We start from the raw sequence: 25,620 nt of genomic DNA on the forward strand, positions 1-25,620 counted from the left end.
TTACCTAAATCCTTACTAAACAGGTCTTTTTTTGTCCTAATGCCATCCTAAAGCGTTCTAAAGGTATCCTGAAACTGTCCTAGTTATGACATCATTAAGATATCTGCAGGTGGGATATTCTAACACGCAGATGACATCCGTAGGACATTTAGCGGTAAATATAGGACTTCCTCTGGAAGTCACAGAATCCTAAAGATGACAACTTTAGGATGTCATAACGAAGTCAATTTGCTGTATGGGTCAGCGCGTCTCTTTTAAATTTTTCTGCGCCGTATACTGAGAATTTATCTGTAGACTTATCTGAAAATTTTGGAGCAATGCGTCTCTTGTTTACATCATTGTAATCTATTCCCACACTAATACTTAATTTTTTTAGATTTCTCTTCGTATTCCTTTAGTTCCTGATCTGATTGGTGCCTTATGTTGCCTTCACAAATATCTAAACCAGGGCTCTGTATTTTTTTGTTAACTAAATTAAATCTCCAGAAAATTTCTTCCCACAGTGTTGAGTTTCGCCATTTTATTGAATAAATTTCGTGCTTCTTTCCGGAAATCAACTTTCTCATCCTCATTTTCGCTGAAACTTTCGAAAATTTTCATAATGTCATCATAATTATTTTTCAAAGCTTTGACAGCATCATAGTGACAAGACCATCTGGTCTGGCTTAAACTTTTTAACTTAAATTTGAGTTTTGTTTCACGATTTAACAGTTCCCACCTATGTGTCGAAGTAGAAAAGAAAACGTGTATTATATGCATTACTCCAAAAAAGTTCACAATTTCGGTTGCAACCTTAACAGATTCTTCACCAACTAGGTTAAGGGAATGCGCAGTATATGGCACATAATCCGCGGATTTATTTTTTGTTTTAGTAGTGCTTGTACACCATTGTAGTGACCTGCCATATTAGCAGAGTTGTCATAAGATTGTCCCCTACAATTATCCAGTAGTAGTCCACTTGTTTCTAAAAAGTCTTGTAGAATATTAAATAAATGTAAGCCAGCATGACTACTAATTTTAATGAAGGATACACATCATTCATACACTTTTCCACGAAAAAAGTATCGTAATACAATAGCAAGTTGATCATTGTGAGATAGATCTGGAGTAGAATCCATCACAATTGAATAATACTTTGTGTCGTTGTTATTTATTTTAGTTATAATTTGCTTAATTATCTGTCGGCCTATAATCTCAATTGTTTCCTCATATACTGTTTTTGATAAGTACGATACAGAAATGCGGGAAGAAAAAAAACAAAATTACTTCGGGCGTTAAGCGGCGCGGCGGGAAGTCCCCCGTAATAGACGCGAAAAAATACACTGACACAAGTGATGGGGAATTCCCCGTTCCGTTCGATAGATACGCACATGCATGGGTTGATTGATCTCAGGGTTGCCAACCTTACAATAGTTTTTTTTTAATATTAGATATTTTTTAATTCAAAATATCACCTATTGTTTCCAGCGGGGCCCTGGGCTGCAGCCCAAAAAGCCCTTAAGTAGATCCGCCCCTGCTGCCACATACCCGCTTATAGGGTGGGCTACATTCACACAATACAGAACACACACAGAGAGAAACATCCATGCCCTGAGCGTGATTCGAACCGGCAACCTTCGGCTTCACAGTCAGGCATGCTGACCGCTCTGTCACCTGGCCGGCACAAACTGAAATTATATAATTGTCTTCTTCCTACCATATCTTACGTAACAGAAAAATGGGAGTTTTCACTCTACAGAACTTTAAAAAATTCTTTGTTGGAATATATGATTAAATTTCAGCTTGTAGAGAGAAATATATAACAAATTCTGCACACCTATGATCTGTTCAAAAATCTCATGCAATTTTGTAATGTAATTATTTTATTAGGTTGTTATATCTTAGATATTTTTTTTCTTCTTTTTTTACTGTAAATAAACAAAATGCATCACTCATTCCCTAAAGCAGCGGTTCCCAAATGGTGGTGCACGCAAAAACCCTAGGGTTCCGAGAGTTCGAACTTTATTTAAATAGTTTTTTTTTTAACATCTGTAATTGGGGTTGGGATAGGCTGGTTAGTAGGGCATTGTACCCATGTCGAAGAGATCATGGGTTCGATTCCCGCTGGCCGAAGACTCCCTGTGTAGTAAATGGTGACTGATGCACGTTAAATCTGTCCAGTCAGAAAGTCCTCCATATACCCATAACAAAACATACCTCTGGGGGTACTTGTCTACTGGATTGGTTCAAATGTACAAGGCTAGTTGAAAAACAGTAGTCGTAAACCCAAAAACTGGGTCGGCTGTTTAAAGTTGGATATAAAAAATCTGTAATCAAGTACTTGCATTTCAAGAACCTGGATACTCATACACGTGACCTATGACGTCAGCGCCAGTTGATCGGTTATAAGCTAATTGGCATGTTAAAGTTGAGCTACCTAAGTTCTGATTAAAATGTTAATTAACGTAAAGTTAGTTAAATACAGCACCGTATCGCACATCAAAATGCTAAAATATAATTTTTTCTCGTCTATGTCTTTTACTTAACTTAGATTTATTATTAGTTTATATCCTTTGATGTAACCATGATACATTTTTGTTTTGTGTACCTGTCCTGTACAAATAGCTATTCTTTAAATATTATATTGAATTTTTTTAAATAAGAGCAACCATTTCTTTTGTCTTAAATTTTAAAAATAGCAATTAAAACATTGACTCGCATTGATTGATCTCTATATTAAAAAAAGTAAGGATTCAAATTTTGTATCACTGATGAAATTATATCAATTCCTATTATTATAGTTAATAACGCAAGGATTTGTACACTTATATTATGGAATTTGCATTTCAGATTAAATGTTCCTCCAATAAAACAAAAATCTTAAAATTCCATTACCATATGATTAAAGTTCCTGAGAAAAGTGAATTAAGCTTAGAATTTTGGAGCTACATATGGCGCATAAGACATAAAAATTTGAATCTTTACAGAGATTGAATAAGGTGAAAAAAATTCCTTTAGTCACTTAAAAAAATAATAACCATATGTTGAAAAGGCTAAACAAAACAGCAAGTACACCCCATTATCATCCGCATAATAACATTCATCTGTTTATTTCGACCTTTTAGAAGGGGGAAAAAGCTTGTACCTATGTACAATATGAGGTAAAAATTTAGATAAATAAATAAATAAATCAAAAAATTTCCTCAATAACCAAATTAATTTTATAATACTGATTTATATTTGCCGTTTATTTTTCTTTTCACACATGAAACATTGTCAACAAAATTTTAATAGTTTGGCATTATTGGAATCTATAACACAATGCAGTACAAAAACATTATTAAACATTGTTGGGAAATTTTTTATTAGAGACAGTTTTTATCAAAGATTAAAATTAAAGATGAATTTCCTCATAAAATAGTTGAAAACAAGATTGTACTGCATTCAATCTGGATTTTTAAAGATATACATGGCATTTCTTCCGTTGTGCACTCGTATCAAAATCACTGACACTAGAATTACTGTTCAATGAAATCATAAAGTTTAAATTTTCCCAAACGTTTTTCATAAGTCCCTCCTCTATATCCCACTCTTCTGAAGTTGACGTGATTAGCACAGTTTATTCGATTTTGAGTTGTTTACGTTATTTATGGCATATATAACCACATCATTCAAGTCAAAAGTCTTATACTACATTTCCTTTGATCTGGCTCACAATCGGTTAAGTTCACAGTTATAAATAAAATCAGAGTTGGAATTTATGGGTTTTTTGCCAGGACAGTGGCAAATACCAAATTATCTAAATTGCTGATTAAATATTATCTATACATAATAATAAACGCGGCTGTGTGTGTGTCTGTAATCACAATATATCGCCCCAGAAGCCTCACCCAGGCACGAAACTCGGCACATAATTGTGTTTTGACATAATGAAGAAGTATTTTTTTTCTTTTTCAAAAATTTGGATTAGTTTTTAAGTTATCAGTCATTTTGTAAGAAAATCTATGCTTTTTCGTCTTCAAAGAGCCATATTCAAAAAACTATTAAAAAATGCATATACTTATAAATGTGTGCTAATGCGAACCTTACAATTGAAATATTAATTTTCGATAAATTAAACCAATAATATACGAAGGAATTAATAATTTAATTGTAAGGTTCGCATTAGTTTACATTTATCAAAGTGGAGAAAAGTTTAACTTTTGTATTGAAAATGTGGCAACATATTCGATACGTAAATAGAACGCTTCGCTTTGATATATTTGTCGCTGTTCAGCTGTTCATAATGGGTTCTTCCCAACTTCGTCTGTTTGGTCACGTGGTGTTGTAATGCCCGACCGACTACGTCCATTGCTTACAATGCAGACGCATAATTTAAACTGAATTTTACTTTGTTGTTCCTTTAAAAAAAATTTAGTTTTGCATAAACTTTTCACTTTATTTTGTAAATAGATATTTGCAAAGAAATTTTTTTTCCTATTTCGTAATAGCTAAGCTTTTATTTCTTATTATTCTATAACCGTCTTGTATCTTTCACATTTGTGTTTACTTTTATCCTTCATTAAAAACACTTTAATATCTTATTGTTGCTATGCTTTAATCTAAATCTTGTAAATAATTAATTTTCTGTATAAATTTATTTTAACGAAGCTTTTTCTGCGCGTTTTACTTTTCAGTTTTTTTTATCCTTAATTGTCGGGATTTGCTAGCAACTATAACACATTTTTTCTTTACCAATAACTAGAGGTAGGCAAATTTTTAATTATATTGTTTAATATTAATGATTATATATAGTGATATTGTGCTGTATCAATGATTATAAGGATAGATGCATCGTATAAACTTTTAAATCTGTTAAACTTGCCTTTAGTGTTTGTTGAAAACAACAGTAAACTAACCTTTGTTTTAAATGTTTTCTTAATTTCAAATGCTTAAATTGAATTTTTTAATGCTTATTATCCCCCACAAAGTCAACAAATTTTCTACGTTACTCACAAAATTTTCTAAAAACTTCTTAAAACCTTTAGTATTTTCATTCATAAACATAGTATCACTGTTGCAATTCTGTCTACTTTCGCTCTATAATTCAAAATTGTCAATGAATTAAAATTTGTAACATATTACGGTGTTTCACTAAGTTTATACATAGTGTTATTTGTACAATTAAAGAAATTAAAAATAGAAAGAACAGAAGATTATGATTATCACACTGTAGAAACACGTGTTGGTATTGGAATGTTTATTCCTACACCCCGGGAGTGTGACGTCACGTGGGAAGAGCCCATTGGGTATAATATAAAAAAAACACAACTACTTCCACTTAGTAGGAATAACTTTTACCATGACGCAATGCTAAATTCTATGCCACTATCCACATAAATCAATTATTAATCAAAAATCGAATATCAATTACTTTTCTTTACAATGCAATAAAATCTGGCAAGCAGTTATTTAAACGATCAAACACTTCGTTTGTTTATTTGTGGCTTGAAGTAAGGCTCGCAGAAAATGCCGTTCATGGGTTAAATTTAGTAGGAATAACACAACCTGTGACGTAGGCTATAGTATACCCAATTGTTATAATAAGTTTTTCTTCTTCCTTCCACGCTCTATTTTTTTTTTTTTTCCTTAAGCGAAGACGATAATTTTTATTGTTGTTGTCGTTGTTGTTAATTTACGTCGCACTAGAGCAGCACAATGGGCTATTGGCGACGGTCTGGGAAGCATCCCGGAGGATGATCCGAAGACACGCCATCACAATTTTGATCCTCTGCGGAGGGGCGATGATTTTTATAGCGATATAGAAATTGATACCATAAAAAATTAATTCGTTTTCGTGTTCTTTTCATGTATTTAGCATTTTAGTTTTTTTTTCTTAAGCGTTGTAGCTATATAATACATAAAATAGGAATTTAATTGTATTTGAAAGAACGATCACACTTACCTTGGATCTCTTTGGTTTTTCTATTCTTTATTTTAACAGTTTTTATTAAATGTAATTTGTTATTTTCAGAAAGTTTCAGTTTGTTAAAATTGCAGGACAGGAACACTTTAATTGTCCACTAATCTTCAGATTTCCTGCTATGTTTCAAAAAACTTTATTTGTGAAAACCTTTAGCAGGGGTCTGTTTAGAAGAAATTTGGGTCCGTTAACGGACCCTTCACAAAGTATTTTTTCATAAAAACGGACCCTTCACAAAATATATTTTCATAAAAACGGACCCTTCACAAAATGTTTTAACGTAAAAACGGACCCTTCACAAAATATTTTAACTTAAAAACGGACCCTTCACAAAATGACATTTCTTTTAATCGGACCCTTCACAAATTTGTTCATCTTCATTATTGTTTTGTTAATCGAATAAACCCTTCCCAGGAAGAAAGACAGATGTAAACAAACTAAATTTTTTCTTCCGCAGACGCTTCTTCCTTTATTCGTCCGAAAAGAATATTCTGCGTTCAGCAGTATAGGCTAAATACCAAATATTTATATGTTGCATCGCTAATTTAGTAGCTGCAATTGCTCTTTATTTTTTTAAATTTAATTTTTTTAATTATAATTTTACAGTGTTGAGCATAATCTTGTATGCCTTTACAATTTAAAAACTCCTTGAATTTTTTTTGTGCAATAACGGACCCTATTTGCACAAATTCACAAAAACGGACCCTGGTTGACAGAATGTGACTTAATTTTTATTTTATATTCACAAATTACGAGTAATTTTTTCACAATTTTTCAAAAACAAACCTTTCACAAAATGTCTGCACAGACCCCTGTTTTGCGTGGTGGACAGCTGGCCGCCTTAGGCGACTAGTTACAAAATAATTTAAACAAATTTAAATCAATCATAAGGAATAATAATTTTGATACATTACGTGAGAAAAGTGTTTTCAAGATAGTAATAATTATAATAAGGGTAATAATTTTTAAAAGATTGAAAGTTTTTGACCTCTTTTCATTTCAGAATCCTTAAATAAATGTTTTCTTACAAATTGTATTTTTTTTTTACTTCTTCATAATAACTTTTGGTATGTATTATTTTACATTATATCACTCTTACACTATATTTAAGGAGAGACATAAGAAAGCTAAGATGGATGTTTTTTTTTAAATAGATTTTTATAATCACCTCATTTCTCAATATTACTTACAAATGCAAACAAAACCACACAATTTAAATTCCCATCGATCCTTTTCACTCACAAACCAGTTCCCCGTGACTTCACACAAAAAAAGGTGGGTGGTATTAGTTATACTCATCTTACCCTATCCACACAAGTGTCTGGCACCAATCACAGGTAATCAATCAGGGCAGCAAGTTTTTCCTTCAATCACTGAAGAGCACAAGTGAGTTCAAGGAAATCTATTAAACAAATTTCCAGAGAATTTTGTGAATTAATGCCTCATTTACACTCATGTTCTTCTAGTAGTGCTGCCATTGAAAGAGTGTTTTCGAATTTTTCATTAGTACATTCTAAAATTCGGAATAGGTTGACTGTAAATAACGTTTCAAAACTAGTGTTCTGTTATGCTACGTTGAGATAGCACAAATTGTAATGTGATGATGAATAAAGTATTGCACAAATTTAAAAAATTGCATTGATACTTGTATATTTTAATTAACTAAACATGTTGATAGATATTTTATGCTTTAAATTATAGTTATATTAATTTAAAATATGTTCATTTCACTGGAAAAAAGAGAATAATCACTAATTTTCCAATCAATAATGTTTTAAACTACTAAAATGATATATTAATACATTATAATTTAATTATGGAATAAAAATTTTGCTTATTTTGTTTTAATTATCTTTATAGTACATATTTCAATTTGTCTTTATAGTATATATTTCAATTTTAGGAAAAATTTTGTATCAAAAATTTGTTTATGTCCACTCATCTTGGAAAATATAGGTTTTTACCACTTTGCTTGGCAAAAACTTGTTTTTGCCAGGACGGTTTTTACCATGGTTTTTTCCACCTGCGGCAAAATCTTACCAACCCTGCTTAAAATTGTAAATACATATTTTTGGACAATCTCTTCAACGCGATATTTGTCAAAGAAGTGTATAACAAGTGTGTTATAAACAGCATACCAATGTTCCATTCAATATTTTTACTGGATATCCATTACAGTATAGAACTTTTCTTCCAAGAACATGTGGGAATTCTCTGCACTTTCACAGACTCCACCATAAGAATAACACTTTCTGGTCTTAATTTAGACATTACTTTTAGAAACCATCTTCAAAAAGGTCACACTCCATTTCTTTGTAGTAATCGCCACTTTTTTCGCAACAAACACAACTGCTGCATCTAGAACAAACCTTTCTTTATTCCCAACATGTGTTATGACCAGCCTTCTTTTTGGTTCAGACAATCCCTTACCTGCCAACTCTTTCGGATTTTCCGGAAGATTTTATTCTCATATTTAAAGTGGTAGTAAATATATACTATTTTTTTCTTTTATAAACTTAATTTTTAAATGATTTTGATCACCACTATTCTTACAAAAATGAAGCACATATATTAATATGCGTTACTAACATAGTTGTCAACTTAAGCTTTTTCAACTGCAACGTATTTGTTTGCTTAAAATTGAAGTTTTAATTCCTTTTTAATACCACTCGGAAAAATGATAATGGAAGGGATTAAAAGTTAGCAGGTATGCAATCCTGTCAAATTTGATGAGGAATCTGTATAGCTGGTCTTAATTGTGCTGTATCTTGCCATGTTTTATTGGGGAAATGCCCTTAGCCATGTTTTATCAAGGTAATATATTGGCACATTTTTCTTTTTGTATTCTTCAATTCTCAGCAAATAATCTCTGAGACATAAAATTATGTCACGTCTCTCTATAAGAGAAGGTTGCCTTTTTTCTTTTCTTTTTTTTAAATTGAAGAAAAATCTGGAGCCCATAATACAAAGTTGTATGGCTATGTTTTATTTTTCTCAAATAATTCCTTGTCACCATTTATTTCTTTTAAAACTTAATCCAATGTTTGTACTTTATTTCAGCAAAAAAACATTAATTTTTCTGTAAATGTTGCACAAAATCATCTCATTTCACAAGCTTTGAGCACTTTCCTAGAGTTCAGGGTCTTTTCCCTCCCTCCCCCAAGTGTACCTAAAGGAAGGGGTGTCTTCTTATTTTTCTTTAAATGTTAAAGAGTTCTTTTTCAACAACCAGTAAATTTAGAAACTTTATCACATACTTGAGTGAGTAATACTTTCATGGGGATTTTCTTTTCTAAGTTGAGAACAAGAACTTAAAATGTTTCTGAAAGCACAATTTTTTTATTATTTTTCCACAACTTGACCGTGTGAACATCTTTAAGTGATAGTTCTCTCTCAGTATGCAAAATTAAAATTAAAAATAATAAATAGGACATTTAATGACTATTAAATTAATAATTAGCAAAACTCAAATTAAAAATTAACAGCTTACAAAAGGAAAAAACTATCAATTAGTAAGTGACAAAATACAAACTAACAATTAATAAATTAAGGAAAAAAACTACCAATTAAAGCAAGTTAACAATTAATAACTAGGAAAAAAAAATAAGTTAACAGGGAATCATAAATAAAATTTACTAATGCAGGAAAAAAATCACTTAATAACTATTAGAAAAAAAACTACTAATAAATAACTGGAAAAACAACAAATTAACAATCCATAACTAACAAAAAAGATAATAAAATTAAACGATGTGAGGGAAAGATAGTAAAATAGGAACGGCACAAGCGCAAGGGCACTTTAGCAATAGTAATGACACCCAAGAGAACTGGCTGATCAGTGAAGAAAACATAGCCAATTAGTTGATCTCGGAAACTAATTCATCGCCAAAAAAAAAAAAAAAAACCTGAATATTCTTCGTACATTCGCTTTCCTTAAAAGGTATTTCTAGGTTGAATATATTTAAATACAAAACTTAATACAAATTTCAAAGAAAAAAATTTCTTATAATAATAGAACATTTATTCAACTGTACACACATTGTTGTCTTGTCCAGTAGTGCAAGGAAAATTAAATTGGTTCAAAACTCTCTAAAACAGCTTTGCACTACTCATGAAAGAAGGTTGCCACAGTTTCCTAGGAGTGTACACACATTTAAACTGTAATTAATTTTAAAAAACCAACAAAGAACTACTATTCAAAAGTGAAGTGTTACATTTTCTACCTTTCCTTATACTCCTAACGTGAGATGAAACGAAGTATAGATAAAATTTGTCGTTTCATGTAGCATCTCAAACATTTACGTACATGGGTTTTGTTTAAGCTGTGTAGATCACTAGAGCTGCTCTGCTATATAGAGCTTATGTATTTAAACATGCAAAATCTCGTCATTATACAAAAGTTTGAGCAATAGCTACCAAAAAAATTAAAACAGTGCAATTAAATTTTCTACAAGCATTTTAAAGTGAGTAGTGGGGGATAGAGCACTCGCCTTCCAAAGAGGTGAGCCAGATACCATTCCTAGCGATGGCTGGTGGATACGAATTCCGCACCTGGCTTGCACCGACCAGAGTGCTGACGAAAAATATCCTCAGTGGTAGACGGATCACGGATTAGAGTCATTTTGCCGTCAGTCTTACCGCGGGAGGTTTTCCTCTCCATGCAATGCAAATGCGGGTTAGTTCCATCAAAGAGTCCTCCACAAAGGCAAAATTTTTCCCAATATTTGATAGAGGAGTTCCCTTATCGTCTGGATTGGGCTCGAAATGACAATGCTACGGAGTTGGTCATTAGTAGTCATAAACCCAAAATTAGGTCGGCTGGTCGACGACAGTTAAAAAATAAAATAAAACATTTCAAACTAAACTTAAGAATAATCCATTATTTTTTATAAAGCGTTTAGTTAATTTTCTTGTAATTGACCTCCCATTGCATCTGCAAACGAGACAGTGTTTAGAACTCTTTTCTGTGAAGAACAAAAATCAACCTTTATTTAAGTTTTCAAAACTAAGAACGTGTTTACTTCAATCTTTTGTTACAAACATTTTATCACAGTGATTGCACAAATAAGGCTTTTCTTGATTGTGAACCCGGTAGTGTCGATTTAATAAGAATTTTTTTATAAAACTCATACCACACACATCGCAACAATGCGGTTTCTCTCTAGGGTGAGTCATCAAAATATGTTTGGTTAAATAGCTTTTAAATGCAAATGACTTACAGCAGACATCACACGAATAAGGTTTTTCACCCGTGTGACTACGGTTGTGTCTGGTTAATGTTTCTTGATTTGAAAACGTCTTTTCACAGAGAACACACGCATAAGGCTTTTCTCCACTATGCACACGACTGTGCAAATTCAATAGGTATTTTTTTATAAATCTCTTACCGCAAACATCACAACAATGCCGTTTTTCCCCAGTATGAATCATTAAGTGCATATTTAAATCATTTTTCTGCATAAATGACTTATTGCACACATTGCAAGAATATAGTTTTTCTTTAGTATGAATACGGCAATGTCTAACTAATGTGTTTATATGTGTGAATGCTTTATGACATAAAATGCAAGAATAAGGTTTTTCCTCAGAATGTAGCTGAGAATGATGTATTAAACTTTCCTTTCGGGAAAATGTTTTGGCACAAGTATCGCAAATATATGGTTTCTCGCCAGAATGAACTAGAGTGTGTCTTTTTAAATTACCTCTGTTCGTAAAGGATTTATCGCATATATCACATGCGTAAGATCTGTCATTTGTGTGAATACGTCAGTGTTTAATGAGTCCCCACTTTCTTGTGAATGATTCATCACATATAGTACAAGAATAGGATTTTTCTCCAGTGTCAGTCAGAGAATGGAAATTGTTTTAGTACACATACTGAAAGTACAAATGATTTGAGGAGTGTTGAATTAGTTTTTCTTCTACTTATCCAGATACGCTTTTCAACAGAAAAATGCACATTTCTTACAGAAAATATGACTTTTTTTAAGCGCTAACAATTGGATGTTGAAACTAAGCTAAATCTGTCACTATGTTAGCTCAAAAAAAAAAAAAATTTTTTTGATGCTGATCATAATAATTATGAGTGAAATTTCCTTCATTATACTACCATTTTAGAAGTAGCATTATCCAAACAAAACTTCTTTTTCAGTAATAGTACAAGCATACGTAATTGCAATTGGATTATTACATATATAGCATGAAGATTTCAATGCAATATGAACAAGGGGGTAATGGAAATTAAATTGCCACATATGCTTTTGCTTTTTCTCACAAGCTTCAATTTTAATACAATACAGAAAATAGTGATCAAGTTTTCCTTCCAATTGAGCAAGAAATTTTTCAGCAACTAAGTTATTTAAACAAGTCACGAATACTTACAGACTTACTTCCTATGGACAATTTTTTTAAGGTACTAAATAAGTTTCTCAATATTGTAAACATAATTTATATCACTTCCTCTTTCTAACAACATATACAAAGATAGAATGACACGATTTCGATAGATAAACGCACACGAATTCACGTCTAATGACTGTTAAAAATTGATTACCGTTTTTCAGCCTCATTTTCAAATTTTGTTTATCGCTAGTTGACTAATTTTATACAATACATTAATATAAATAAAGAGCAATGTCAAGTAAGAATAATTCTCCAAAGTGTAAATATTGCTTATTTCTGCTACTTTAAAGTGCAGTGAATTTTCAGCCTCATTTTTCATTCGTTCGTTCACCTCGTTTTTCAGCCTAATTTTCAAATTTTGTTTATCGCTAGTTGACTAATTTCATACAATACATTAATGAGGATACAATACAATACATACAATAGCGTGAGGATGCCTGTTTAAATGTTAAAGAGTTCTTTTTCAACAACCAGTAANACCGTTTTTCAGCCTCATTTTCAAATTTTGTTTATCGCTAGTTGACTAATTTTATACAATACATTAATATAAATAAAGAGCAATGTCAAGTAAGAATAATTCTCCAAAGTGTAAATATTGCTTATTTCTGCTACTTTAAAGTGCAGTGAAACAGAGCAATGATTAAAAAAGTTACAACTTACCGATCGATTAATTGCCAATGATTGGTTTGAAATTTAAATTTTTTTTTACAGTAGAACTTTGTCCTTATACGAAGCAGAGTGAAGCAGCTGCTACACTTTTATCTTTCTCTGCGAGATAGGGGACGAAAGCGTAAATAACTGAATTGAAAAGAATAAAATGTATTATTATTTAAATTCAAGGATCGAAATTTAAATGTGATCCCTTTTCGTTAAAAACTAGAGTTTTAAATATTTATAATTAAACTAGAAATAATCAAATGATGACAAACTTTCTAAAGCTTAAGTTCATTTGTCAACAAGTTTATAACAAATCATCTTTTTTTTAAAAAAATTATTCAGGAAAGAAAAAATATTTTTATTAATATTTCTGCAATACTTTGATTTAACATTTTTTTTAATGAAACATTTTTAAACTTTATTTTTATATCCGCCAAACTTACATTTACTTTATTATTCTTGTAGAAAAACCAGTAGCGAACACTTTAACAGTGTTTGCTCTTGTGATATAAAGCAATTGCAAACACTTTTACTGTGTTTTTCTTGTTGAAAGACAATTGCTTATACTTAAACTGCATAACGCAGTTCTGAAAAAATATTTGCATGCTGACTAGTAAAATGATTGAGAGTGAAGAAAATATAACTCCATATCGCTGTGATCATCATCAAATTTATTCTTGCAGTTTGTGTGTTAACATTATTTCAGATTTAGTTCCAAACCAAGTAACTGAACACTCACCTATTCACACTGAAGATGAGGTTTATCCATGCATTATGTGCGGAAAAACATTTCAAAATAAAAAAAATTTGATTCGACACTCTTTGATTCATTCTGAGAAGAAGCATACGTGTAGTGTCTGTGCTAAAACATTTAATAGAAAACAAAATTTAAATCGACATTCCCTGATTCACACTGGTGAAAGACTTCATTCCTGTACTACATGCGACAAAGCATTCACGAACAAAGATGTATTAATTAGACACTGTCGTATTCACACCAATGAAAGACCTCATTCTTGCAATGTATGTGATAAATCATTTGCGCACAAAAGTGATTTAAATAGGCACAATCTAACTCACACTGGAGAGAAACCGCATTGTTGCGACATATGTGGCGTGGCATTTACAAAAAAATACTCATTGAATCAGCATATGCATGTGCACACTGGAGAAAAGCCTTATACGTGCGATGCATGCAATAAGATGTTTGCGAGAAAAGAAGATTTAAAGCGCCACATTCTGATACATACTGGGGAGAAACCGAATAAAGTTTATCCTTGCAATGTATGCAATAAAATATTCACCAAAAATAGCACATTAACTAAACACTCTCTTGTGCATAGTAAAAAAAAATTTCTGTCTTGTGAAGTGTGTCAGGAGACATTTACAAGTAAAAGTGATTTAGTTGCACACTATAATGTCCATCCCGAAGAGAGACCTAAAAAAGTTTATTCTTGCAGTATATGTGACAGAACCTTCTCGAAAAAAGACTCCCTGACGCGACACAGTCTCGTGCACACTAAAGAAAAACCTCACTCTTGCGGAGTGTGCAAAAAAACCTTTGCACGGAAAAGTAGTTTAGTCGTACATTGTGCTATCCACTCTCGAGAAAAACCAGAAAAAATTTATTCTTGTTCTTCATGTGATAAATCATTCACGAAAAAAGGTTCGCTCACTCGACACATTCTTATTCACTTTAAAGAAAAGCCTTACTCTTGTGATATGTGTAATGAGGCATTCCAGCGTGAATTTGATTTAATTAGGCACCGACAGATTCATACAGGAGAGAGGCCACATCGTTGCACTGTTTGTGGAAGATCGTTCAATAAAAAATACTCATTAACTCAACACTCTAGTATTCATACTGGAGAGAAGCCTTATGAATGCACTACTTGTGATAAAATGTTTGCGAGAAAAGCAGATTTAAAACGGCATTCTATGGTTCACACTGGGGAAAAACCCAAGGTTTATCCTTGCACTTTTTGTGATAGAACATTCACTAAGAAAAGTACTTTAACAAAGCATTCCCTTATTCATACTGAAGAAAAGCCTCTTTCTTGTAATGATATTGACGAGAAACCTGGTTCATCGAATGTTACTTTAGAACCTTCTTCTAGTGAACATGAATTTGAAGATCCAGATTCCTCTTAATGATCTTTCCTCAATTCATTTTCCCTCTGGTATTTAGTATATATCCTTTTTTTTCTCCATTTTATTCTTTTTGGTATTTTAATCATCGTTTAAGTATACCTATATTATCCATAATATATTTTCCTTTGACTACATTTTAACATTCATTTCTAAAATGAAGAAAATTTTTAAGCGTAAAGTGTAGTAATTTTCACAACATTATAAAATATATATAATAATTCCATATTTACTTTTTTAAAAAATAATAATAACTGCACCTGGGGGGTGTTTTTGACGAAGAAAAGTGGCAGACAAAAAATTTTTAATCGCTACTTGTTGCTTGGTGCCCTTCACCCCTTTATGCTATTTAAAGTTACTTTTAATAAATGAAGTTTTATGCAATGTTTCAGCTAGAACATTTGTATGCAAAGTGATCTAACTCATTACTTTTATGTTCACACTTAATTAAGTGATAATATTAAGTGTATTAACAAAAAGTATTTTTCCTATGAAATATTTACATTTGAAAATAATTAAATAAAATATTTGATATACTGCAGGACAGGAGAAATTATTTTTAATTAACTTTTAATCTTAATTAGTGATAGAAGTTTGTATTAATATAATATTACTTTCATTTATTTTTTTATAAAAACTAATATTTTTTTATCATTAATATGTATATTTACATAATATTAATATTGAGTTAATTAGTTTACATTTAATTTTTATTTTTTATCAAACATGTAACTAGTTTTAATTACACATTATTAACTTTTATTTTCTGAAAATTTTTATTACGTAGCAGAATTATAAATTTTTGTTAAACATCTATTTTTTATTAATATTTTTAAATTATGATATTTTTTTATAATATTTAGCATTAAAATTGATCTAAACAATTTAAACTTAGTTTTAAATGATTTATGTTGTTCTTATAATTCTTGCATAAAAAACATTTTATTGTATGACTTCTTATTAAAAATACAAGGCAAAAAGTTTTTTTAAAGTACCGTCATGTGGGGCGGCTACTTTGTGCAAATTCGAATTTGGCATTTTTCAAGTGCTGCTATTCAGTATTATGTTTTCTTCACTTTAAAAATGTGTGGAATTTGAAGATAGAAGTCTCCTCTATTTCTACAAAAAAAATTTCGAATTTTAAAACAATCTCAGAGTGTGTCTTGTTTATCCAATGGCAACAACTTTCCGAGAACTTCGGACGTCGAAAAGTGTGCGTGGAAAATTTAGCTGTGAAATGCAAAGACGTTGATAAAACAATTGTCGTAAGTGCAAAATTTTTTATTTATATATTAGTAAACAATTATATCATGTTAGCTTTAAAAAAATTTGAAAATTAATAACAAATAAACGGAAAATGAAAAAAAATGCACTGTGGGGCTACTTTGTGTAAAGTTTAATTCGTTTTGTTTTTTTTTCGACAGAAAAATTGTCAGACGTTATAAAAAATACCTAGAACGAGAAACTACTGTGATTACACTTTAGAAAAGCTGCAACAATGTTTGCAAGCAGTTGCTGGTGGTATGTCGATTGCAGAAGCTTTTTGGAAGTACGAAATCCCCAGAAATACTATCTCTAATAAAATTCACAAGAAACACGTGAAACGTGTTGGTAAACTACTATTTTTCTTCTACAAAGATTTTTCTAATGAATTAATCATAAAACGATTGAAGACATAAAAATATATTTTATAGAACATCAGGTGATTTTGACAGAAACTGAAGAGCAAGTTCTGTCATGTTCATTCAAGCATGTTATGTTCAAATTTATCAATATTATAAATGTTAATGAATATGTAATAATTATTATTTTTGAAATTTCATCCATTTCAATGTTCAAAAATGTTAATGGTTTCCTTTTGTTTAAACTCAAATGTTTTTAAATAAACATTCTTTTTTAAGAAAAAATTCTTTATAAAAAATGTTTTTTTAACGCTGAAAATTATTTTCAAACTAATATCTTTACATATCTTGATCTTTTTGTTATTAAAAATGTCAACAATTAACTTTTTTAACAATTTCATATCAATATTTTACTAAAAACATGATTATTAAACTGAATTCCTATCGCTGCACAAGGTAGCCCCTACCTGAGGGCTACTTTGTGCAAGGTATGTTTTGACTTATTATTTGTAAATATTACATACAAATAATGCCAATATTGATCAAATTCACTCGTCTGAATCCAGTTATGAATATAATATCGATAAATTTTACTGAAGTTTGAATTAACAAAGTTTTTTTACATGTCAAAGTTCAAAAACTGCGAAATCCTGCACAAAGTAGCCCCACATGACGGTATAACTGTAATATTCTTTTATTCTATGGGTTTTGCACTTAGAGATTTTATAAAGTGTTTATAAAGGTATGAAAAAAAAGTTATAACGTTGACACAAAGATCATAAATTTTATGAAAATAGAAGCTCTGCTTCTATTTTCATTCAGTTAATTTATAACCATTGGATGGAATGGATTCTTCTCTTTATAGGGCAGAATTAGAAAATTTTTACTCTAATTTCCTATTTCCTGTGGCCAGTAGTAGCATATTTAATAGTGCAGGGTGTCTACCAGCCGCGGAAATCATGAAAATCAAGAATTTGTAATAAAAAGGTCACGAAAATCTAAAAAATAACACAATATTTTAAATGAATTCATAAAATTTTATTTTATTTTAAAGAGAAAACACACATTACAGATAAAATCCAATCACAGTGGTGTATAGAATGAAAAAGAATGTTATTTTAACTATAAAATATTTATAAAAAAAAAATTCATATCAAAAATATCGAAGTCTTTAGCATGTTTGTTAAAATTCTGTACAAAGAAAAGTGTTTTATGCAATTAAATTTACAAAATGTGCTTACAAATAATTTTTTTGTGTGTGGTTGTGACGATTTAACTAAATTATATTTAAAATATCAAAACAATCTGTTGTATTATTAAGAATTTTGCTGCGTTTGACAAAATCTGGAGGCAGAAACTATTTTATATTAACAGTAGAGCGGGCATTTTAGGTAACTCACTCATTAAAATTACTTTCTGAGAAGAAGAAACTCCAGGCTTAAAGTAAATGGCACTTTCTAGTTAAAGTATATATCAAAAAATGCAGAACTGAGATTTTCACAACACATCTCACAAATCTCAAATAAAGCCCTAAAAAGGCTAAATATTTTGAAAAGATTGTGTGGTGCATCTTGGGCCTCAAGCCCTAAAACTCTTCTCAGTACATATGTCTCCCCTGTTAGGCAAATTCTAGAATATGCTGCTCCCATTTAGCCACCAGCTTCTTTGCAAAAGATAGGACAGATAATATCCAGTACGTCCAAAAAAATATTGGAGCTGTTTCATCGACAAAGAACATTAAAGTAGAAACTGAGTCTGGCCTAACCCCCTTAGATCACAGAAGAAAATTAGCCATCATAAGCTTCATAAACAAGATTTGATGCCTAACCGACAGTCACATCTCCAGCAACACTTTCAAGGCACGGAGAGGTACATCTAGACTGAAATAGTCCTCCACTCTACCTTGAAATAAGGCAGCACAAAAATATAGATATCATTACGGAACCTCTTCTCGCTGTCTATCTTTCTTCACAAGTAATAATCAATCTAAGCCTTTTACAACCTTTTAATACAAAGGAGTCAAGTGCACTGCTCAAGCAGCACACATCCCATAATATTCCTACAAGAAAAATTTTATCAAACTAAACAGAGCTTTGGATATCTACTACAGGGCAATTGAGAGTTCCTGTGGCATTCTACTGTTCATAGACTCTGCTCTTCAGGCGATCCTAAGGGGCTACTTCCAGCTAAACCAAAAAAATTATTGCTCTTGTTAGTTAAAGTCAAAAGAGCAAGCACTTAGTAATGGATATCGGCCCACGTAGGCAATGAGCAGGCTGATAACTTAGCCAAAGATGCTTGAAATTTCCCTCCAATAGTTTAACCCTTATTGATGCAACAGCTGAACGTTAACTTACCTCCCAAAAACCTAGGAAGAATTTTATCCCAGAATTTAATTGCAACTGGGTAATTTCATCTACTATAACCAGACTACGTACAGGACGTTTTAAAGGAATGAAAATATCCCCTGATGGCCAAAGAAGTTATAATACCTGTCCTCACTGTCTTAAAATCCAACTCTCTCCAAGTAAATTTTTTATTATCCTTCTACAACTTAGATCCAAACCACACAAACTATCAATTGCTCTATTCTCCAAAAATCCTTGGCTGTTTTGACCACATTCGGTGCTATTTGGTTCCTCTACAGCAGTGTTCCCCAACCTTTTTATCACCGTGGACCCAGAGCCGGATTATACCTTTCGTAGGGCCCCATGGCAGCCGTTTTGGAGCCCTCCCCTCCTTCCCCCACTCCTCCCCTCTTTTCAAAATATATGCTAAAATTTTCTTGCATATTTTTTTTTTTTTTTACATTTTTATTAATATGGATTTTAATTTGAATACGACATTTTGCGTAGTTTGGAATTCGACAGCATAATACAAGATTTCGTTGAATCCAAAAATCGCAAAAATGTAATATATTAGATTATAAGATTCTGCAAAATAATTTATTACCGAAGAATATTATATTTTTATTTGTATCTTCATAATTTTGTGCAAAATACACTTGTTGTTTTTAAAGCTAAATTACTTTTGTCAACAAATTTTTTTCTCCCAATTTTTTCGTAGGCTCTAGGCACGTGCCTAGTGTGCCTTTAGGTTAATCCGGCCCTGCCAACGTTTAATAATTTTACCGCGGCCCGCTGGGGGGGGGGCGTTGATTGTTTACATTTTAGATTATTTTAATTTAATTGTATTTAAACATGCCATCAAAATAAAATACAGTTGCACCAAAATATTAAGTCAGTTAACATTTTAACTTACTAAAACCTTAAATCAATGAGAACCCTGAGCTTGTTTCTTTGCAATGAGACGGTTCCATCTGGGGGTAATCGGAGACAATGATACATTACAAATATTTATGGGCCACTTTTTTTAAATAAATAAAATTTTAATGGAACACAGATATTTTTAATTTGGGGTTTAAACCTAAGAATTTAAATTGCGTTTCAATGGAATGGGCGGCCCGGTACCAGTTGATCAACGGACCGGTCCGCGGGTTGGGAAACACTGCTCTACAGTACTTGGACAGGACAACTACGTTAAGAATTTTATAAAAAAGTAACAAAGACAAATTTCTACGACATTCTAATGAAGGGACATCAAAAATATTTTGCAATGCAGAAACAGGACAATCATAAGGATTTTGCTTAGCTGTTTTATAAATAGAAAATGTAAAAATTTATTTTGAACTCTTTTATTATTATAGTAGGTTGCCCAAATAATACTGCAGTATTCCAAAATGAAACAAACAAAAGTAAAATAAATAATTTTTCAGGTTTATTTGTTTGTGGACTCATAGTTTCAGGGCTAAAGAGAATAGAAGGGCTAGTTCACTCCGCTCTTAGAGCTGAAGCTACGATTTCCCTCCTCATGACGTCACTGTGTCCACAGATCTCGGAGAGCGCAAGCAAAGATATTATGATAACTTTGCATTTTTCTCTTTGTAAAAATAAGTTAGACTTTTTCTGGTTATAAGCTTTCAAACTTTACGTAATTAACACATTATTTCCGTTCATAAACATAGTTCAAAAAAAACTTTCTTGGTTATTATATTAAAAAAATACCATTTTAAACTTATAAAAATGTTTTGCTAGTTGGTGAAAATGACACGATAAATACTTTATTTTAAAAAGTTCAGTTTTAACTTTAACTATTAAGAAAAATGAAGGCATATATCGACACTTTTTTTATCTACATATTCTTTTATAAAGATAAGTTAAGTTAAATTTAGAATCCCTGATTTTAAAATATGTCGTTAATAGCAATTTGTTCATACTTAATCATTAGGAAACATCAACCTTAAACGCTAATTACTGAAACAAAATAATAATTTAGGTTCATAATGACATTAGAAATTTTACAATTGTTTATAGACATTTAAATTTACGATGATATAATTTATAGATATTTAAATTGAAGAGAATATAATTTTTAAAAAAAATCATAAATATTTAGAATAACTACATTAAAAAATATGTTATGAAATTAGGAGAATTTCAACTATATACTATATATTTTATTTATACTTTTTACTTACATTTTAATTTTCTTTGACTTTATCTATTTTTTAATTCTTTTCACCTGCCTTTCTTTATGAAGTAACGAGGCGGTTTCTATTTAGATAATGAATTTTTATAAAAGTTCTTTACGACAGAATAAACGTATTGCTGTTTTATATTAACTGTGTCATTTCGGAATCCATTCTTTACATAGTTGTTCATTTACTTTAGGGAACACGCGAAAAATTATACTTTTTCCTTTTGTTTTTATATCAGAATTTTTGCAAGTTGCAATCGCGCAAACTGGCATTTCGATAATAGTTTTAAATTCTTGTAAATTCACTGCAAAAACTGAGGAAAGTCATTATAGAAAATAACAAATGTCTTAGAATATCTCGCAAAAAGAAATGATCCAATATTAGTTAGAGCTAGTAAGGCCGAACGCTCCGTTCTTGAAGTAAAAGTGAGTGCTTTGGAGCGGCGAGAGCTTCTTCAAAGGAGTGAACCAGCCCTTCTATTCTCTTTAGCCCTGCTTTAGTTTGACGTTTTATAAAACTAAGTTACATAAGCTTCGGAAAATAAATGATTTATCTGATTAAAAAAAATAAATTAGGATAAGGTTGGAAAGTAACACCAAGATCTTTAAACTCTAAATTGGTTAAAGTAACGTTATTGATTTTAAAAGAATATGAAAAGTGAAGATTTATGGTAACATTTTTCAATATTAAGACCGAAGCGATGAGTATTACGCCAATTATATAAGCTGACAAATTGCATCCGAATTGGTACTTATAAATTTAAAAACTTTCAAATCATCTGCGAAAAAATAAAAATTCAGAATTTTTACAGAGTTTGTTTATAAATAAAATGAAAAGCAGAGGTCCAAAATTTGTGGTGATCCAGAACAGTTCGTAAACTTACTAGAAATAACTTTTCTAAAATGCACACATAAAGATCTATTACATAAATAAGAAAATAACCATTCAACGAGGTTTTCATGAAAAAAAAATTTATTTAAGAAAATCAATTGAGTCGAAAGCTTCAGAAAAATCCGTGTAAAAGCTAGGGTTTATTTTTAAAAGCAGATTTTTTTCTACTTATACAAAGTAAACTATGTAAAGATATGTTTAAAATGACTGAATTTTTTTTTTAAAAATAATACTTTCAAATATTCTTGGAAAATGGTTTAAAATCGCCATTCGTGATAGCAACGCTCGAAGACCACACCATCAGAAGAGAAGACGAGTTCCCTGTCTTAGCCCTCCACCCTTCTCAGTTGTATAGGAATGTACTACGATATTTTCATCTTTCTTAATACTTTTCGTATTTAATTGTCTATAAAAAAAAAAAATTTAAAATTTCCACCACGCTTTTTTTAGAACTGTGTTCAATGTAGTTTCCTAACTTAAAAAATTTTAATCTATTTAAAATCACGACAGAACTTAACGTATTTCCTTCTCCTATGACTCTCCACACGCTAATGGTGAAAGCACGCGTCGCGAAGTGTTGCAATAGGTAGAGAGTTCGCCTTTAGCCACCTGTAGCCCATCTCGATCGCTAATAGGTCTGTTGTTGTTGTTGCAATCATTTAAATGATTTTAGTTTGTTCCTAGCATCAGAAAGCAATTTGTTTTTAGAGCTATTAAGTTCGTGCAGCTTTTTATAATAAAAATATTTGATAATATCATTGAAACGATAATCAGAACCATTATTTGAACAAGCAATCCTATCATATGTAGAACTGTATTTTTAAAATCGGTACTGCCAAAAACATTAGAAATATCATTTACATATTCTTGATCATTGCAGATTTATTGATGTATTTCCTTCTTAAAGTATGACCAAGATTTGGAAATTTAACTAACTTCAGTATTTTACACATAATTCAGATAGTCATTTCTGATATTTAGTGTAACAGTTGATTTTATCGATTCAACCGACAAATTAGACAGCCTTTGGGCCACACAGATACGTAATATGGCGTACATATTAACACAAATGCCTTATAAAAAATCGTGTCAAAAACATCAATATATGAAAAACTATGCGGAAATGGACAATAATAATTGTTGTGAACTTATGATAACTCAAATTTGAAATTCGCGTTTCATATTTAAAATATCAATTTTCTTTTTAAAAGAAAAAAAAACGTGGAAATGGTTTTAAAACAATATATAATCAGCAAATGACAGAATCATCGCGAAGCAAGTGCGTCAAAGAGCCGATAAGACAAAACTTATTGTGAAACATTAAGACACGTTGAGTCGATGACTGAAGGGCAAAAAAATAATAAGTCGCTTATGCCTATTTTTCAGAAGAGCATTTTTATGAATAGAATGCGATATTTTCATAGTGTGTTGTTTCACGAAAGTATCAATCATGTAAAACAATTATTTGGAAACAAAACAAGGTTGGATATAAAAATGCAAATTTTGAGTAAGTTGCGTCCTATGAAACATTCGAGGGGTTAATAATAAAAATTAAAAAAAAGTTAATTTTGTAGAAATTTTTTTTTTCAATGAAGAAAGGACGTGGAAAAGGGTAGGTAGGTACTTTATTTACGTCGCCCAACAGCTGGAGAATGAGCTATTGGCGACGGTCTGGGAAACATCCCTGAGAATGATCCTCTGCAGAGGGGATGGCTCCCTTGCTTTTGTAGCCCGACGACCAACGCGCGAAGTCGAGCACTTTATGGTAGAACAGCGCACCCTCCTCGGTATCTACGCAGGCTGATCAAAGAGGTCATCCACCCACTTACTGACTGCAGCCAGTGATGCTTGATTTCTGTGTCTTTACGATCAGTCCCCTGCGGTAAGACAAAGAAATGAAAGAATGGCGCTAAATTAAAATAATGCCGTTTAGAAACTTAAATCTAACTAATTTGATAAAATGAATATTTGGTTGGGAAAAAAGGGATCTTGTTTCTTGGTGCGAGATCTCAATCCTTTTCTACATAAAAAATGAACTTGAATCAGTTAAATATCTTCGATTCTATTCGATGGCCTTTTGCTGTCTTTTCTGATAACTTCATAAGCTCATAGAACTTCGGGTCATTTAACAGCAAAAAAATTTACTTCAGAATTTGCAATTTCAGGTCATAGTTTTTACTTAAATTTTTACCATTAAAAAAGTTTTAAATATATAGGGGAGAGTCGGGTAGCCCCGCCCACTTAAGGAGTATTGCTGATATTTCTGAATAATATTGAGTAATAATCAATATTTTTGTATGTTTCTATTGTTTTATCATCTAATTAAATAATGCAAACAGAATAAACCAAAAAAAGAATAGTTTAACTTAGAAAAATAGAAATTAAAAAAAAACATGTTTTTCAGCTCTTTTCAAAATGTGTCGAGTAGCTCCGCCCAGTTACAAAAATTATGTTTTTTGACTGTTTTTTCAGGTGTAAATTAAAATGACCAATGTATTGACAATAGATAAACCTCGTTTATCCTTTTTATCACAAAATTATTTTATTTATTACATATTTATATACTTTTAGTGAATTCTATCATTTAATAACAACATTTGTTGTTAAAAATGCATATAACATTCAAATTACTACTGTATTCAACATATTTTCAAAACTATTGTTTACCATGTTAACAGCTGCATAAATGTCCGATGGCCTATTGACTTGAAAAAATATTCTATACATATGAAATTGACAGTGGGCGGGGCTACCCGACTCTCCCCTACATCGAAAAGTTTTAAGTAGGTGGGGAATGCTCCAATAATTTCGTATGTGTCGCTAAAGGTGTGCAAGGCCTCGCGTTGAGTGTGGGGGAACACGACCTGATCATCGGAGATAATCATTTATTTCGAAGTTTACAAAAATTCTTAAATGGTTAAAAATTTTCTAAAATCACTTTCGGTTTTTTTGATAAGGAGCAGTAGTTCTATGAGCGTGGGATCATGACCCTTAGGAAAATTTGACAAATGATATGCCTATGGGACTTTGCATATGGTAAAATTTTACCATACACTTATGCCAAACACTCGCCATATAATATCATACTATTTTTCTATCGTTACCATAGGGAAGGTGTCTTGTCATATGAATGCCATACAAATTTCTATGGTTATCATAGGTTTTCCGAAAGAAGTTAACGAGCCGTGGCAATTCAGAGGATAGAGCGCTCGTCTCCCAATGAGGTGACCTTGGTTCGATCCCAGCGATAGATGGTAGATACGAACTCCGCACCCAGGTTGCACCGACCACAGTGCCTATGAAAAATATGCTCAGTGGTAGACGGATCATGAGTTGGAGTCCGCTTGCAGTCAGGCTGACCGTGGAAGGGTTTCGTGCTTTCCCTCACCATGTAACGAAATTGGGGGTTAATTCCATCAAAG

The 25,620-nt window shown here is 31.4% G+C and overlaps 1 protein-coding gene across 1 annotated transcript; it reads left to right on the forward strand.

Annotated features, from left to right (window-relative positions):
- Window positions 1-8,730: 8,730 nt before the first annotated feature.
- LOC107438898 (zinc finger protein 271-like) lies at window positions 8,731-20,550 on the forward strand. The gene is made up of 3 exons (XM_071181581.1): window positions 8,731-8,755; window positions 9,705-9,801; window positions 13,597-20,550. Exons 1-3 carry the CDS (start codon window positions 8,731-8,733, stop codon window positions 15,149-15,151), a joined length of 1,677 nt encoding a protein of 558 aa, XP_071037682.1. The 3' UTR covers window positions 15,152-20,550.
- Window positions 20,551-25,620: the final 5,070 nt, after the last annotated feature.

This window comes from Parasteatoda tepidariorum, chromosome 6, assembly GCF_043381705.1.
Source record: "Parasteatoda tepidariorum isolate YZ-2023 chromosome 6, CAS_Ptep_4.0, whole genome shotgun sequence".
In the NCBI taxonomy this organism is placed as follows: domain Eukaryota; kingdom Metazoa; phylum Arthropoda; class Arachnida; order Araneae; family Theridiidae; genus Parasteatoda; species Parasteatoda tepidariorum.

Excerpts from the sequence above, each read along its gene's own strand:
- LOC107438898 (XM_071181581.1), top strand. The coding sequence starts at position 8,731 with ATGCCCTTAGCCATGTTTTATCAAG. Across the intron at positions 8,756-9,704 it reads CTTAGCCATGTTTTATCAAG|ATAGTAAAATAGGAACGGCA; the intron begins GTAATATATTGG and ends TGTGAGGGAAAG. Across the intron at positions 9,802-13,596 it reads GAAGAAAACATAGCCAATTA|TATTTGCATGCTGACTAGTA; the intron begins GTTGATCTCGGA and ends GTTCTGAAAAAA.